We start from the raw sequence: 18,945 nt of genomic DNA, 5'->3' as shown, positions 1-18,945 counted from the left end.
ACTCCAAATGAAAACTTTTAAATTCAAAACTCTCCAACCCTAATTCCGTGCATGTAAAAAGCAAATATTGGAATTTATCAACATATATACAATCACTTTATGTAAATGTACTTTATATAAGGGTGATGTCAACTTTGATTTATAGGGAGACTTCAAATATATTTTTTAACCCAATTTCTGAAAATAAATAGACAAATACTAAACATAACTTTAAAAGCTCACTCACAACAAACATTACACTAAATTACAGCAGTGAGTATATGAAATTTGAGTATGTAGCAATAAGTTAATGCATGGAGATCACTCTAAAATCATTAACAGATGAACCATTGAACTTGTTATGTTTAGAATGGGCTCAGACACTTGGTCCCTCATCAATCATCCATAACTCTTTCCATCATTAGAAATTGTGCCTTTTTATTTAATAGTAGCTCATCTTCAACTTTAAGTCATCAGGGAATCATGTGATTGGATCAGTTCAAAAACTATCACTTAAATTACCATTAGCTTGCGACACTTTGTAATTAAGGATCCATCACTATATTGGTTTGGGAGTTTTCAGTGAAAAAATATCACAAAGGACATTGAGGGACAATAAGAACACTATTGATAGTGATGAAGTAATGTCCTTCTTCTGCATCAGCAATTTTTATAAAAGTTTAACCCCTTCAAGTTAACTTTCAATGGACAATTTGTCAGAACACAAAAAATGAGGTATAGAAAATAACTGAACCAAACTTTTCAGAAGAAATATATACTGACATTTTAATGAGAGCAGGAAACAACCTCTAGCTTAAATTCTCTTTTACCAAATACTATGGACAACATTCAGTGTCATCTCCTATCAAATTTTAAATACTATGGAACACATTCAGCGCCATCTTCTATCAAATACTATGGACCACATTCAGTGTCATCTACTTCCAAATACTATGAACAACATCATGTGTCAAACTATCCAAGTTACATCATCCACATGTTTGGGAAAGACAGATAAATTGTTATTGCAAACACTTCCATAATAAATGTCTATGATTATCCAACCTTTATAATATAATGATTTGTGGCTAATCAAGCAGAAATACATCAATAACTAATTGTTTTCACTAACAATAGAAATGGATAAATTTTAACTGGGATGACATTCAAATTAATCTGCATACAAGGTGACATTCGGTAAATGTTTCTGTCTTTGCCATCTGTTCCTGTGATGGTGAACTTTCTCAGGTTCTCCCATGATGCCACTGACTATCTGACAGGTCCAGTGAGAAACAAAAGGTGACAAAGTTGTTAATAGTTATTGGCAATCAATCATTGCACAACAGTTCATCTCAAATTATATCATCTAATCCCGGATGCAATTTGCAGATTTTCCTTATAGCTTGCTACTCACTATAACTATAAACAAAGTCATATCTCGAAATTAAAATCAATCTTCTATCATTTTAATCCAGGGTTAACAGATAGTACAAAATGTGTGAATAATATTTATGTATAACAACAATATTAATGTATAACAATAAGTACCTAAAGTAAGATACTTTTCTAAAAAAAAGGTTGACCGACTGGTCATCTTAACTTTTTAATATGGGTCATAACCATCCTTAGTCAAATTAACAATGGGGAGTCCACAATGTGTAGATAGTATAACTAGGAAGACAGCACTTAATTGGTGAATTCTTGTGTAACCTACTTCAAAATACTTATACATTATGCATATAGCAATGGACTTAAATTAACATCTGATTCCTGTTGAAAAAAGGTATACATAAATGTTCATTTCATCAATGTACTTCAGAATGATTTTTATTGATAAACAAAACAATAACTTTATTCATAAACCATATGTGTATAAATTCCACACACATTATAAAAATATCAGGCCAATGTTTACATTTTTGAAAACTGATGTTCAGTGATTTTATCAAAGAAACAAAGAATTCCAGGTATTAACCAGGGATATAATTTCAAACAGTTAAAATCCATGATGAGAGAATAATAATATAACTTTATCCAAAAATCAATATTGAAGATTATCAAATTTTCATATCAGAGAAGAAAATGCTGAGGGTCATCAACTAACAAAGGAAGGTATTTGACCACAATTATGAAAACTTGACCAAATGACCTCATGTCTTTCATGTTTAAGCAGATGGCAAGCAAATTTTATGAATGACATTTTTTCAAGATGGTGCACATTAGTTAAACTACTTCACCTGAATAGAAGGCCACAGAAAACTTATTTTGTGTGTCACTGTCTAAACTGCTACTATCCAAATGAAGGAAAATCAGAATTGTGGTTCCTATGACTTCAAAATATTGTCAAACTGAAGATTATTGTGTTTCATTTTTCTGATCGTTGATCACTGAACAAAAAAATTTGGACTAGTTAATGTGTAAAATGCTATATATAAATAATTGGATAAGATTGAAAATGATAATTTTCATCAGTGAAATGATTAATCATGTCATATTTTTTGCAATAATAAAAATATTCAAAATTTTTTCATTTAGGGACAAAAACTGATTACAATTAATGTCAATGAAACTTAAAACGAGTTTGTTCTAGCCTAAGAAGGGTGTTGGTTTGAATACAGAAAACTTCATTCATTACACAGATATTCAATTAGTTGCATAATAATTATAGCCAACTTGTACAATACCCTGGTACATATCTTGTCAACAGTGCACTCAATGGCACAGGATTCTGTAACCAATTTTAAACACTTTCATTGAACAAGCACCTGCAAGGCTAACATGGAACGCCTTGATCTGCTCAGAATAGTTCAATACAAAATAGAGCTCAAAATTTGAATCATTAGAACCCAAGTTTAATATGGACCTACAATTTTTGCTTTACTAGTATAATTTTCTGGGCGTACAATATGGAGATCTCGACAGAGGAGGAGGAGTCAACTCAGCAATACAATTGGTATTGACACAAAAAAGACTTTGGCATAATGAAAAGGGCCCACACTAGTATAAGTAATCATCTTTTAAAAAACTTACTTACTAGAAAGGAAACAGGTGTTTATGAAATTTCTATTGTATTGCTACTTAAAAGAGTTCTAAAAACTTATCAGCAGGCATTTTTAACTTGAAGTATTATTAAGCATTTCAAAAGCAGTTAGTCTCTATTTTCATATATTATTAAATAGATTATTTTTGGTCTTAATATCAATATAAGAGGTGACTGCAGCAGCAAGATAGAAATGAGAAATAGAAACTGTGTAAATAGTAGAGATACAAGACTAAGATATCACTAAAGACCATGATACATCAGATTAATCCCAAGGCAAACAAGTAATTTACTAAATATCAATATAGTAATCTATGGCATGGTGACCTTGATCAGTTAAGGGGTCATTTTCAGTAGATATAACCCTCCTAATTCTCATCTAATAGATCTATGGCAAGATTTCTCACACAAACCTGAAGGCCTGATGAAAGACTAAGTATTACTTGTTTATGTTCTGTCAAATTGAATATAAAAATGTAGTGAAAGAAAGTGTGAGAACATCATGAAGGAAGGAGAGTTTGACCTAGCTTGTCATAGGATAAAGTACACTCAGACGTTTGTCATTCTGCTGTATATGCCCAAATCAGGATTTAATCTCTGAGAGGAATTATTTGGGGTCATGATGCTCTGACTTTAATATTCAAACTTCACATCTGAATCTAGACTTTATTATATTCACTAATAGTCTTTCTTGTTTTAATCAGAACCCCAGGTGAACCCCTCGGGAGTGCCACATTACTAACATTGGGAAAACTTCCCATAGAACTGCCTCTTCTGAAACAATGGAAAACTCTCAAAAGAACTTAATTTTGACAATTAGCCACTTTGTTCCTGAAGAATTCAATTTTGTGTAAGCTACAATAGGCCATGGTTTCAATATACATGAACTAACTATGTATTATTCTACCAACAGGCAGTACACAACTACTCTAAAAACACTAGCAAAGCATGTAACAGCCATTTGAAAGACAGATGACAAAAATAACCTTTCAAATAACCCATTTCACTTTATCTGCTGTTTTTGTACTTTTTTCTTTGAGGTAATTTGCCTTAATTTCATCAAATTAAGCTAAGGATAAAGTATGTGGTTAAGTCTTTTCAAACCTAGGTTAATGTAATTTTAAGTTGTGGAGACCCAAAAATGCACGACTGTTATCTTTACGAATGAGAAATTGATCCAAAAGATAAATACAAACCTTATAAATAAAGGAAAATTGATTGTTTCCTATACAATTAATGTAATTGTGGTCCAATGACTATCCAATTTAACAAATTTGTTCCAGTGAAGTGTAAAATATTAAGAAATGTAACGAGACAATATGGGGACATCAGACTTAGCTATCGAGCCAGTCCTGGCTGGACAACACAATTATATCTGTATGTTTTATCAGACTAATCTTATTACAGCTTATAGCTCCATGATAGGAATAATAAGTATGAACTGGTATTGGACTTTCTGTTTTTATTTCTCTAATTCCTACTATAAACACAAAATAAACAGTACACTATTTAAATCCAGATTGAAGGATTTGATTCATTGTGTCTCGATCACTTACAATGACCAATTAAAGTCAACAAATTAATTCAACAAGTTATTAACCTCAAGCTTTAAAAAGAGAAACCCTGGGATCTAGTATGGTAAAAGGGTCTGATCATACATACCGCAGCTTTAGGGTCAAGAAGTTAAAATAAATTTTTGTTTATGGTTAATTTCAATAAAATTCCATTTATCTCTTGTCTATCTATTCCTCAGAATTAAGCACATACATTTTTCTATATTTCTCCTACTATTCAGTTACACATGTACACTCCCTTTACAAAATAGAAATAGTTTAATCAAAAGAGTGTTTTCAGATATCTGTTGTTTTACTGTGTTGTTGGGTAGGTGTCTCAATGGATGTTTACTCCACATCTCTTTTTATTCATGTTAAAATTTGGTGCATTTTTTTATTTTTTGGGGGCTCCCTGTGAAAATTTGTATCTGATAAGACTTTAAAGTAGCAACAGCAGCTAAAATTACGTAACAGATTTTATGAGAGTGAAGTTACACCCTTATAAACTGCATTTAGCTTCTGGGATTAATTGTTCTAAAACTCTACAGCATAGAATTTCTAACTTATAAAAGACCTGGAAAGCTATAACCTTCACTTACAAGTTCTCTAATTACACTGTGAACATGTAGTATCATTATTATTGGTGCATTGTTGATGCATCAATCTGATAATTTACTGACCCTTTGCATATGCAGCTGCATTTGTTAGCCTGATAAACAAACTTTCACCAAAATCGTTAGAAGATCTGACACTTATGTTTCGATAAATCATTCATCACAGACTTCCAAATTCTTCACTTGAAAGAAGCAGCTCAAATTTCTAAATTGTTTCTAAAACAAGAGTGAAATCTTTTTAAAAGATCTAGGCTAAATTGTTTTTAGAACATTTTCAATTGCATTGAAGCAAAAAGAAATTTTCCCCACTTCTGGTCAAAGCTTCTTCCCTTTCTCACCTGGATAAGATCAAAGGATTTTTCCTTTAGACCATACATATCCCATGGCAAATCAGGCTATTTGTTACACAGAGCTTCAAAAGCTGATAAATACCCATAAAATTGGTTAATCATCAATAAAAAGACTTTTTCTATTTTATCAACATTGCCTGGATATATATTGGTTATGTCACCTACAAGAACATGGACAAAGGCAAACATAGGTATTACCTAACCTAATTGATTGCAGGTTGTAGACCCTTCAAATCAGAAAATTTTATTGGAGAAAATTGCCTTGAGAGGGCTCTTGTCGAACAAAAGCTGTACAAACTTTTATGGTGCTATAAAATAAAACACATAAAACTTGCTAAAATCAAAATCCTTTTAATCTGGTTTTAAATGTTCTTTTTAAAATTAATGACATTTTTTTGTTATTTATTTCAAAATGGAATATAAATGCTAAAATTTTACACAAAAGGTACTTGTATTTGATCAAGTTAATGGATTTGTTTCATTTTTAGAAGAGTAACAAAAGTGCTTTAAGAAATTTTTCAACCATCAAGGTATAAAAACTTTGAATAGATAATAAAAAAAAAAAAGTAAAATGTGAAAGTGTCATTTTCTGGAGAAAGCTGAAATGTGTTATGAAAATATGTTGATGGACACATCTGCTGACATATGACATATATAATTGTGCAGAAAATTTTCAGTTTTCTTTGAGACAAAGGAAACATTGATAAACGTTGACTTAGAAGTGAGAGTAGAAATAACTGGGCCATGTTTATTTCATTAAAAAGTGATGACAATCATATGTTACATTGTTTATAGTGCACACATATGTGTAGTTACATGATAAATTTTCATGTGACAGCTTTAATTCACTGAGACATGCACTGTTGGTCTTTGTACAAATCTACCAAGAGACATGCATAAGTATGAAAACATCTTTCATTAAAAGTAATGTACTAACTGTGTGCTTCAACCAAACTAATGTTAATGTATATACGAAAGAACTTGATGCCAAAGATTAATCACTTATCTAATTCCTTTGAAATATATGCAAAAACTATTAAATAAAGATGTTCAACTTAACACCCCCATTTGTAAAAACCGCAATGATAGATGACAACATTTCAAATAAAGGCTATCACACTTTGTTTCCAAATTTCTCCACCACTTTTAACCTTTTTCACAAATATAAAACACTGCAGGCTTACACTGTAATCCTTCAAAGTCAATGAATATTTGTCAGTTGATGAAACCCTATTCCTAAAACTATACCCAGGGCATTTCTCTATCTGCAGTGAAATAACATGACTGAAACAATCCCTGGTCTCTAGAGAAAACTTCCTTATTCAATGACCAAACTACATTAATCCAATGGGACCTATAATGATACCTAAAATTAGTAGCTAAGTAAAGTAAAAATCAATGAGGCATTTGACAGGGCTAGTGACACTGAAACTGATAACATTTGACCACTTTTACTGATAAAACACAGGTGCAAAGAATACTTAATGTGATTAATGTCTAGGTGACATGAAAGATGCTAATCAAATTCGTTCAGGTACAAAATCTTGGTTACTGTTTGTAATCAGCAGGGGAGATCACTCTTGTTTAGAATTTAATTATGACAAATTAGCTGATTTCTTGGTGAAATGGACAGCAAAACTAATAGAGACCAAATACTGCCATTGAAGTGTATTCAAGGGGAAGTAATTAGCAATTTGGATACAATAAATATGGGACAATGTCAAATCAAAAACATAAAACACTTTACAACTGACATACATTAATCAGAATATACATAGAGAGATGCTTGTTCAATACAAACTAGTCAACATAAAGTAGAATTTTTAAACATTTGAAAGCATGTACTCATCATTCAGAAAATAAGGTTCATTGTTTGAAAATCAGAACAGTTGATGTTATTCCAAAATGTCAAATGACAATAATCTTAAGTACTAATTCAAAATCTGGAGTTTTGAGGTTAAAATACAAGTCATCAGCAATTAAAGAAATTTTGCCTGACAGTTTCCTGTTATATCAGTACCTATATAAATGTATAATGGATTCCCTTAGGAGTTCTGGTGATCTTTATTCCTGATGGCTCTGATGTCATGTCATTTTTCTTATTCAATTCAATTAGCATTACATTACATTTGATTCATTTAAAATTCAATTACAATGGTACAACAGAGAATATAAAGGTTTCAAGTGCACAGATCTTTCCAGATGGGATTGATGTCACAAACGTAAATGGTTTTGTAGGTTGATGTGGGTTCTGAAAATGCAGATGGAATGAAAAAGACAAATTAGATAGGGTTACTTCATAGAACATTCATTCACTGACATTATATTATGTAGTATTTTTCACCAATATAAAAACGAGGATAACCCCACAAGAACAATGGGAGAATGCAGGTGCTCTAGAAGGGTCAGCTGTTCCTGCTATTTACTTTCACGTCCTTTGGTTGTCTCATTGGCAATCCTGATCTTTATACAGATCTATCTAAGGAAACATTTCTCTCCCTTCATTCCAAGAGTTACCATCTCTTTTAGCATCTGTTCACTGTCTATCTTATTTTGCACTTTACATCAATAAACTTTTCAATAGATGATTTTTTTTTGGAAAACCACCTCAGTGGAGTTGGCATTTACATCTTGTGTATGAAATCTCTGACTTGTGTTAACATTTCTTCTGTTCATGTTGATCATTAAAACTCAATAAACGAAAGTTAAAATGTGAATAGCATAAACAAACATCCCTTTTCCAAACAAACCAAGCAGAGAGAGAAATCTACACTAAGTCAATCAAAACTGTGAGTCTTACTTAAGGCAGAATAGAACATATGATGCAAACTAATCTCTCAATAGAATATTATCATTGAATATACAAATGTTAAATTTCTTGTTTGTAAACACCTTGAAGAAATGTCATTTACCTATGTAAGTTGATAGATATTGTAACTTTGTAACTTTGCCTTGTTGGTAGCCCTTAGTGTCCAGAATACATTGACCAAGAAGTGTCAAAGATGAACTGATATAGATATCATTGTATGATGCTAATGATATATGCATTTTTTCATTGTAGTTCATTACTTTCATTATTACTAATAAGATTTTATCTTCCTCTGAGCCAAGACAAAAAGTATGTTATCTTCCAGATACAAACCTAACAGGTAGGGTCAGACAGTCAGATTTTTTTTTTCAATGAGGCATTATGTAAATATAAAATACTTATACATGTATATAAATTAGATAAATACATCTATTTGAAGTTGTCTAGTTCCTCAAATGTTGTATTATTGCTGTTGATATTTATATTAATGTCTGATCTACAAACTACAACATAAGAACCTATGGACATTGGCTTACCCAAGAGAGTCTCAAACTACTAGACCTTTTTTCTTGAATAAAATGATGTAAATGAAACCTCGGAGAGTCTCTGATAGCAACCATCTTCAAAGAAAATTCAGTTTTTCATAAGGTCACATTCCGGAGGTGAAACATATTATGCCCTATCAGTCTATACTGGATTTGACTTCCATGCAATATTATGCAGGTGTTTTCCTAACCTATTACTATAATGTTTATAGGCAAGATATAACATGAAATAAAGACCTCATTGCTTGTTCAATGTATTTACAGAATAAATAGCACTGTTAATAAAACTGCAATAAAAAACCAACATAAATCTGTCTTTCTATTGTATTATGGATGTGCAGATTGATAGTAAATAGGGGGAGGTGAAAATTGATCCACTAAATAGCTGGATGATTTACCACAACGAATTGATTGGAAAATAAGTATTTACAGGTGAAGAAAGTATGAATAAAACAAGATATGGGTTTAAATGTTAATGCCAGCAACCACACAACATATCATATCAAAAGGGTATTACCATAAGATTTTCTTCAAGGAGAAAGAAGAATTTTCTGCAGGATATACAATTTATTAATTCAGAATAAACTGGCCATCTTATTATCATACTGCACAAAAATAATGACTGCAATCCTTGCTGCAAGTTACATACAAGTAACTGCTGATAACTTTCATGGTTAGTGACAATCTCTCATGATTTTACAACATCTGGTGAAAGCTGTCTAGACTTTTTCAGTTGAATGACTAAATTGTACAGAAATAAGCATATACTGACTGGAAAATATCAATTCAATCAAAACCTAATAATGTTTTAATGCCTTTCAAGATGACATGTCTTTATGTTAAAATATGGAAAGAGTAGTACTTGATTGTAAATGTAAGGCTATAATTAGTATGAGTGTGTTGTTTGTACACCTGAAGGTCTATGTCATAAACTGACTGTAGAACAAACACTTTCTGACCTAATATGTAGGTACACAATGAAGAAATTGATTTATACCACTGAACCACACTTAATAAGACTGGTCCCCTACAGCTCAAATTATGTACATAATAAGTACCCATATTTGACCATAATAAGTACTTATATCCTGTCTACTATCAGATCTCAGTCTTCCATACCACAAACTGCAATAATTTTCTGATTTTATGGCATAGTAAAGCGTCCATTCTATTTACAGTATGGTCACCTCTGAGAAACACCTGGTCTTCCTGTTATCACATTCCACAGGTGTACCCATATTAAACTTAGGTGGAGATCTCAGATGTTGATAAGGGGTAAATTAAATATACAGCTATCTCCAAAAACAAACCTTCTAAATATGTACAACTTAAAAAGAAATCCATTAGTGAATACATATACAGCTTAACCTGGGTATTAATGGATGGTTATTGAGATGAACAAGAAACAAACAGTAATGTTAAACAACACACACTCCTTTATCCCATACCAAAGATAAAAAAAAAGCAGTTTCAAGCTTTCAAACTTTTTTCGTAAAGTTTCAAGAAAAGAGGAGAAGATACCTGATGGAGGTAAATAAAAACCATAAGTTGTGTGATAAAGAAGGTGGTGACCATGATTAAAAGACAAAGAAAGTGGTGACCATGACTAAAAGACAAAGAAAGTGGTGACCATGACTAAAAGACAAAGAAAGTGGTGACCATGACTAAAAGACAAGGACAAAACAGGCCAGAATACAACGAAAACTTGAGATTAAGGCAACACGAGTTTGAATCCAACCAAAAACAGGAGTGACCCTAAATGCTCTGGAACTACAGAAAGGGTCAGCTGTTCCTGCTCTTAACTTAAAAGCCAAAAAAAAATAGCAAATTGACTTCTATAAAAAATACAAAAATGTACATTTCTGTCTCATTTACTACTTGGCTAATAGTAATTTATTAACAGCAGAGTATAGCCTCAGCTGCCAGATAAAAGATTTTCTGTCACCCAATTTTTATTCATAAATGAAAGCATATTAATTATGTCAATGCAATGAGCATTGAAGTTCTTCTGGAATCTTCCAGGTGTAATCTAAAAACTCCATAAATGCATGATAACTGATTATGAGAAAGAACTGGTGTCTTAAAAACCTCAATGTAGGGTCAGCAGCATGGCTGTGTATGTTGGAAGCTAATTAAATTGCTCTTTCAGTTTTTTTGGCAGTTTTGTCCTCCTTTTGCCAATTTTCTTTCTCTGTGTATGAGAAGGATGTACATCATCATTTATCAACATGTCAATTAGGAGAAGTCTCAATTCAAATGAAAGATTTCTGCTAGACAGCAACATTTAATTTATTACAAAAAGTGAAATTCAAATAGGCCTTTATCAATAAAGACATCATTTAAATGCTTTCTCATATTCTAAACATTCAGAAACCAAAACTTGTAAGTATTACAACAAAACCATATAATAGGTCATATCTTCTTCACAATAGGGCAAATTAAATGACCATTCAATTTCTTTTTCAGTTTAAAATCTAACAATATGCCTTAAGAGCACTTAAATACAGAATTTTTCTGCTTAAATAATCTAATTGAACACAAAATCCAACAATTTAAATCTGTTATTGTATCTAAAGGGTCATCATGTACCATTGAAAGCATAACAAATTACAACCCCTGCCTATCATTCTAATGTAAAATTCATTAACTGTCCATTTGATGGTTACATCCAAGGCCAAAACATCAAGTAGGCCCCTCAACAAAACATGGACATACAATAAGAAAGACACCCCTAGTTAGACAGATGATGAAGTGCCCTTTCATAACAAATCAAGCACACCATTTATCATCATGGTCAAAGAATAGTTAATGAGATGGGTGGTATAGTTTAGTGGGTAGAAGACAAGGTATTACTGGTCCAGTTTACACCTGTGATCAACATGAGACATGAATGGTCAACATACTAATCTCCTTGTGAAGAAACAGCTGTCCTTATAAATGCAATTTAAAATTATGCATTAAAAGATTTAACTTTTTTTTATATATATATATTTATGAAATTTATCTTCTTTTTGATACATTTTCTACCTGTATCATATTAATCTTCTTTTTTTGAGTATATATTTTCAATTTGATCTCTAAAGTTGAAAATTTATATCAATTTTCAACAGTCTTATCTACTTTAGGAATTACAGACATTGCAATCTTGATCCTAGTGCATAAGTTTTAAGCATGGCCAAACAAAGTAAAATATGATTGGTTTCATATCTTAAAGATACAAACTGTTAAACATTATAACATTTATTTCCCCTGGGATGATTGTGTAACTCGATTAAATAAAATCATCGGAAGGAGCAAGATGAACTTGTTCAATGAGTCATGATACTGTAACTGCTTCTTAACAGCGATTTCTACACGATTTTCAACTGGATGTTGCAATATTCTAGCAGAGCCGTCACATGAGAGATAATAAACAACCACTTTTTTACAATCTAATATGTAGATCAATCCATTTATACACAATTACCGTTAAAGGAAAACATTATTTCTTTCCGCTTGTATCTGAAGAAACTGAACCGCTACAAAATAATGTGACATGAAAGCCTTTTGTAGCGAAAAAGCTTCGTTGATATTGAATCACAATAGTAATATCGGCAATAATTCAACTGAAATACTTTCGCCAAATGACAGCAAAGTGAGAAACAGTTGCTGATGTGACATTTTTATATCTTCATTTAAAACAAGCTAGAAAAGAACTTGAAAACTATCATTTCAAATTGAAAAGTGTTCACATAAAATCTATTATTACAGCAGTGACAAAAGAGCACATCCATAAGACTTGAGTAAATCTACCAAGCAAAGAAAATTACTATGTTAGATTAGTTTATGACTGAACAAACACAGAATATTGTGGATCAATATATTTAACAAACTGTACACCTGTGTCTAAAACACAACCATAAAAGCTGTTTAAATTTAAAAAGACTAGCGGTTTTAAGCATAATTAGAGGGCAATAATCAGTTTGACCCAAACTTCTTGTATCACTTGGGGTCTTTAACAACAGTCCTATGTACACACACCTGCTAATGAACATGCATCATTATTGATTTATATCCCTATAAAACACAATACCTGTATTCTTAATCTATTATAATTCATCAATATTCAAATCTAAAAATTCTGATTACAAAACCGATTAGATTCTTTAAAACAGTAAAATAATAACAGAAAAAAACAGGAGGGCATTTTCAGGTGATGAGAAAATTATTAAACCTCCAATGGGAAATATACTGATGCAACAGTTACATGTTTCCTTTGTACTCAATACATGCCAACAATCCACATGCAACAATTACTTAGTTTGGGGAATACTGGTATTTTATTTTACATGGAATCTCTGTTCCCGATGGACTCATTACTAACCAGGGTTAATAACTCTACCGTGAGTGTCAGAAATTTTTCAGAATACCTTTTTGTTTCAAAATAATTTGGCTTTTTTTTTTACATCTTTATAAAACTCACTTCAACATCAAAATGACTAATTGATCCATATTGTTTGTTGAATTATTCAAACACGAAAGTATCACATGACTTATTTTCCCATCAAAGATGTTGGAAAATGTTATAACAGACTTACAAAGGGAATTCTATCTCTTGTAAACAAAAGATAATTTTACAATCTTCAAAGACAGATAGAAAATTTCTCCAACAGAGCTGTGATTATCCTATTCCAAAACCACTTAATTCATGCAATAAATTCCTTAAAAGTGAATTATGACAAAATAAATATGATTTGTGGGTAGAGAAAATATAGCCCTGTTTATATAGTGTAGTTAAATCCTGAACTTAATTGACATAAACTTTTTATCAATGTAAATACTATTAGTTTATACAAGACTGATCAGGTTACTTTCAGTGCAATTTCCTAAATCAATTATTCGATCTTATTAGACTTATAAGCATCTGGTGCCTACATATTTATGTAACTTGAAGGCCAATTCCTATTCTTTATGAATAAAAACAAAAATGATTTGACAAAATAAGGTATTTATTCATGGAGTAACAGGCTTGAAATTATATAATTTACAACTAACAGTAATAACTATGAAAGCAGATTACTAGTATTCGGTCTTGCCTCTTTTATATTGCATTCATCCTATATGTAGCAGGTAAATACACAAGGAATATTCCTACACATTAAGATTCAGCTAAGCTCTTTATCAATAAAGGATGCTCAGGTCCTTAAAGAAGGACACTTTGGAGTGTTCCCTTTTTAAGCCAGAGCTTTTTAAAGACTAAAATGAGTTATGATAGTGTAGATCTGCAACACTTACAGTGTCAATAACCTCACAGTTTTAACAATGCAAAAAATATGTATAGAACTTATCAAATGCTTTATTTTTATTTTAGTTTAAAATATTTCAGGGGATATTATTATATCAGATATAGAAAAGGCATAAAATATATAACATTTTCAAATGGGACCATTTATATCCAACTGTGTATCTGAAATTGTATGTCTTCCAAATCAAACATTTAAAGCAAAAAAGTTTGAATGTTTTAGATAAAATGGTGATTTACTGCCATTTAGCTTACTGGTAACTGGGGAATGTCAACTGGTTGTCTTATCACTATACAAATTAGCCAGCAATTTACATCATTGTAAGGTCAACCATGCCAACATTACAATCTATCACTTTCAAAATACATAACAAATACAACTTGCAGTCAAACATTTTTCATTTCCCTACAAATGATATTTTAAATATGTGAACTTATCACTGTTCCAGCTTTCATGTAAATTTTAAATGTCAAAACTACAAATTGAAGTCAACAGGATTTCTGGTGATGGATTCATAACAGAATTATTTTTGAATGAGTTATCTCCCCTAACTGCACTAGTGTATCATTTAAATAATCCAGTCCATCAAGTCAGGTTATCAGAAAACTAGAAACTGTTTTGGTAATCAATTTACACATGTATAATATTTACATTTTCACAGGTCCATTGTTAAATAGTCAATACCTTCTTGAGTTAAGTCAACAAGACATCTAATATTAACAGATCAACAACAATACCCTATAACCTTATGGACAATATTGAAAATCTCCTCAAATAAACATGGTCACTACAATAAAACCTCTAAAAAAATAAATAACTCAATGAATAGGCACAATAAGATGGGATCTTAACAGTAAATATTTGGAGACCTTTAAAATATAGCCACAGCTGGACAGAAAATGTCCTGTACTGAAGGACAGAAAATTTTGAGGTCAATATTTTTCCGTTACAGCTGCTTTCGACCTGGAATGAACAGTAGGTGGTAATGTTAATTCTTTCAAACATGATTTCACCTGATTTGTTCAAGAAAGAAATTTTTACATATGTTTCATATCAAGTTTCAAAATATTTCATCAAGTTCATGGGATCATGCATACAAAATCGCATGTTTTCTACGCATCAATATTCAACTCAAAACCCCTCCTGTTACCCACCTGGGCTCTCATAAGTAATTTACAGGTAAAATACAGTTTGACAGCATGCAAGGATAAATAGCTTTTTCTTTTCATATCACTTAATAAAAACCTTCACAAACTATTAAAGTGGTTGGCAGTATCTAAACATTGAAAACAGATAACCTTCGTCACTCAATAATACATGTCCTCACTAAAATCATATCAAGTATTCTGTATTTATCACAGTAAAGTCTGTGGTACATACGGTCACATAATGGGTCCTGACAACTTAATGACCAGCAAACATCTCAGTAGGTATATGACAGTGATTTAGATAGTCACATCCTTTACTTTGCCAGGATACCTGGATTAAACTTGGATTTTCGGGATTGAGCACCTGCAAAGATCCACTTTTTATTTTTTTCAAATCATTCCCTAAGCTTAGGGCTTCAAAGTGTTAATGTACATTTTAAAATCATTAAACTCCGGTAAAATGTTGCTTACACAGGATTATTTAGAAAATTGAAGCCTTGACAAAAAGTGTTTTTATGGTCAACAACTTATAAATGATTATTGAGCTTTAAGAAGATTTAAAATACATCAACTACAAAAGTAGACTTTTCTTAAAACTTGGCTCTCTCAGCCTCATCTATATGGACAATTTACTATGCATGGGCCAAGTTACCAAGCATGGGCCAAGTCATACTATTTAAGGCATGAGTTATTTCTCTTTTGTTCTTTTTAAATCACATCTGGCAATTTCAGTTATGAGATGCAAAGCCAAAATAAAACTTTTCCAATTACAAGCAGCTTAATGCAGTTTAATATGTTTGGCAAATGTAGCAATATTTATACGAAATATGACATCCTGGTGAGCTGCAACCAGACATTGCAGATCACGACATAATTACAAACATACCCCCTAGTAAATTCAGAAAATTGAACAAGACTTGCATTTACCATTACCTTAATCACTCCTATCACAAGAAAGCCATGTGGTGCATTATAACACAAACATTTATCACAACATTTCATAATTTATTTATCTTCAAACAAGCTGAGACCATTAGACCTAACTCAAATATCCTGTGTTTGTGCAGGCAAGAAAAGTTTCATGTATCAACAGAAAAGTGCATTTTTTATAAATTATATTCTAGTCTGACAGAAAATAGAGTAAATCATAGATTTTATGTAAATATGCATATAACTGTATTCTATTTAATGTAGGTTGTTGAAATATTAAGTCATAAAAATCTTTTAAAAAATGGATGAAGCTGGGCAAATTTGTTTTACAAGATCTAATCTTTACCAAGAAGGATATTTTTTTAAATTGAATACCAACCGAAAATTAGTTGGCATATTTCAGAAGGCATAATGTTAGTACAAATGACATACTATAAGTACTTGCAAGACAAGACTTTTACTTCCTTTGTTTACTTTGATGGAGTAATGTTTTTTCTTGCCCCGGGGTCATTACCTACATGTGATTGGTAAATAATTATACCTTATTTTCTTTGTCAATGACAGTACTTAAACAATAATTATAGACAGATTGAAGACATGTTGTCTTCTCAATTTACTGATTATATCCAAAACTCAAACTCAAATAAAACCCTCAGGTGTAAAAAACGGAAATTGATTATTGAATACAAAAATCAATTTTTCATGTATTAATATCATTAAACAAAATATTTGATAAGTTTCTCTACAATAAATTTCATGACATAAAGCTAAAAATAATAGTGTTGGGTTAATATTGACAAAGTCTCATCAACTCCATTGATTCTCTTATATTTTTATTGAGGGATAAGTGTTTGGAAAACAGTGTTATAATATTCATTTAGTAAAAAGGAAATTCTATTAGTAATTCACTGCTAAATTCATTATAAAGGTATTAACTGGGAAATCATTAGATACTTATTCTATTTAATTCAATTGATAAAATTGATTAATATTTGTATTTTCCGACTCTTATTATTTTCCAAATGATTTGTTAACATTAAATAAAGTGATTTCATAAACTAAAAGCAAACTAAAGGTGAAAAAGTCAATTTTTGTTTAATAAGCTTAAAATGTCAAATGTGATAAAAAAAAAATGAAATATTGAGAACTTAGTATTGAACACTCACTACACGGACTGAGATTGTTTAAAGGTGTAAGGAAACCACATTTAACAAATGTTGTACTTATAACAATAATTATCAATTGTTGGTGGCTTCCCTCTTTTAACTCTTTTGATCCGTTAATCCACTTCGGGGGTACCACAGTCGGTATGACTTCAAAACACTAGTATTTAATAGAAAAGTGGAGTCCATACGGACAAGGATCTGTTATAATCCATACAAATTAGTCCTAATCCATTTCTTTCTCTGTAATATTACAGAATATCCTAAATAAATTGTTACTCAATAAAGAGTTAAGAGGCACTTGAACAATTGTCTATACACAAACGGCACATGCCTATAAGAGGATTTATAAATCTCAATAGCCCTTGTCATCAAGGAATTGTCATTAATGATTATTCACAATTATATCCGATGCTATAAACAATCATAATTAATATAAGCAAAATAAAAGAATTATATTTCTTACCTGTCCCATATACACAGTGTACAACTGTCACTAATATTAATCCCGATAACGTAAACATTGTTATTCTTGTCATCTAATTTATCGAATACACATTTCTTATGTACTATCAAAACTTTTTTGCCATAAATAATATTCTTTTATACATCCATATTAACTTTGTTAAAAGTAAAATCCAGGAACAAACTTTGTAAACATTAATCACACTTCGTCCTGCAATGAATTCTTTTCCCTTTTCTGAGCACGTGTTTCACTATTTACGAATGCACATCCTTTAGTAATTGATTTTAGACTAGTGCAAATCGATGCAGTTTTCAGGTACGAAGCATCAGAATCCTTTGATCCTGCAAAACAGAAATATGCATATCATATTCAACTCTGTTGACTTTACTTACAGATAATCTTACAACCGATTGAAAAGTGTATTCATGTTGGTATCAAAACGAACGCAGTGGGCGGAGTTTTATCAACAGTTAATCTGATTGGTTTGTGAAATGAAAAAAATCACACGCCCAATCTCACAATAAATTGATCACATTACTTTGGGCGGAGTCCATAAATAAATGTTTATTGACAGACGAAATAATTGTAACAATACCACTGTAAAGTACCGTTGAATAAATTACATGCTTATTATTATTATGTATGCAAAATAATGATCTGATCAAACAGAATAATTTTAAATTTAATGAAAAATAAACAATACAAGACAATAAACAAGACTGATTTAAAATTAAATATCGATTTAGAATTTGAAAGAAAACAATATTTTTTATGAAGTTTCCCCTAGATTTTTTTTTTATATTTGTTGTAACTGATTCTGCAAATTCTGTTTACTCTAATAATAATATATAAAATGTGAAAAAACAATTGAAGAGGTGGACAGATAAAAGAATCAAAATGTCGTTGATAATCTTATTAATTTGGACAAATCATGGATGAGTAATGATAAGCAATAAAACTACGACAAGGATGATATACGACAAATTCCAGACATGTTAATTCAATTAGCAGACGACAGGTAATATTGTCCAATTTTTGGCAGAATTTTGTTATCAATTAGTAACTT

General features: G+C 31.0%; 1 protein-coding gene across 5 annotated transcripts in view; it reads right to left on the bottom strand.

Moving 5' to 3' along the window:
* The window catches only part of LOC127708844 (netrin receptor UNC5C-like), an 83,654-nt gene extending 65,354 nt beyond the window's left edge, over positions 1-18,300 (bottom strand). For all 5 annotated transcript variants that reach the window (XM_052213995.1, XM_052213997.1, XM_052213996.1 and 2 more), the window contains exon 1: positions 17,880-18,300. In XM_052213995.1, coding sequence (XP_052069955.1) covers positions 17,880-17,952 — 73 coding nt within the window. In that variant the 5' untranslated portion in view covers positions 17,953-18,300. The remainder of the gene's footprint in view (positions 1-17,879) is intronic.
* Positions 18,301-18,945: the final 645 nt, after the last annotated feature.

Source organism: Mytilus californianus, unplaced genomic scaffold, assembly GCF_021869535.1.
Source record: "Mytilus californianus isolate M0D057914Y unplaced genomic scaffold, xbMytCali1.0.p SCAF_7, whole genome shotgun sequence".
NCBI lineage: Eukaryota > Metazoa > Mollusca > Bivalvia > Mytilida > Mytilidae > Mytilus > Mytilus californianus.
This window is presented reverse-complemented; position numbering and strand designations above follow the sequence as displayed.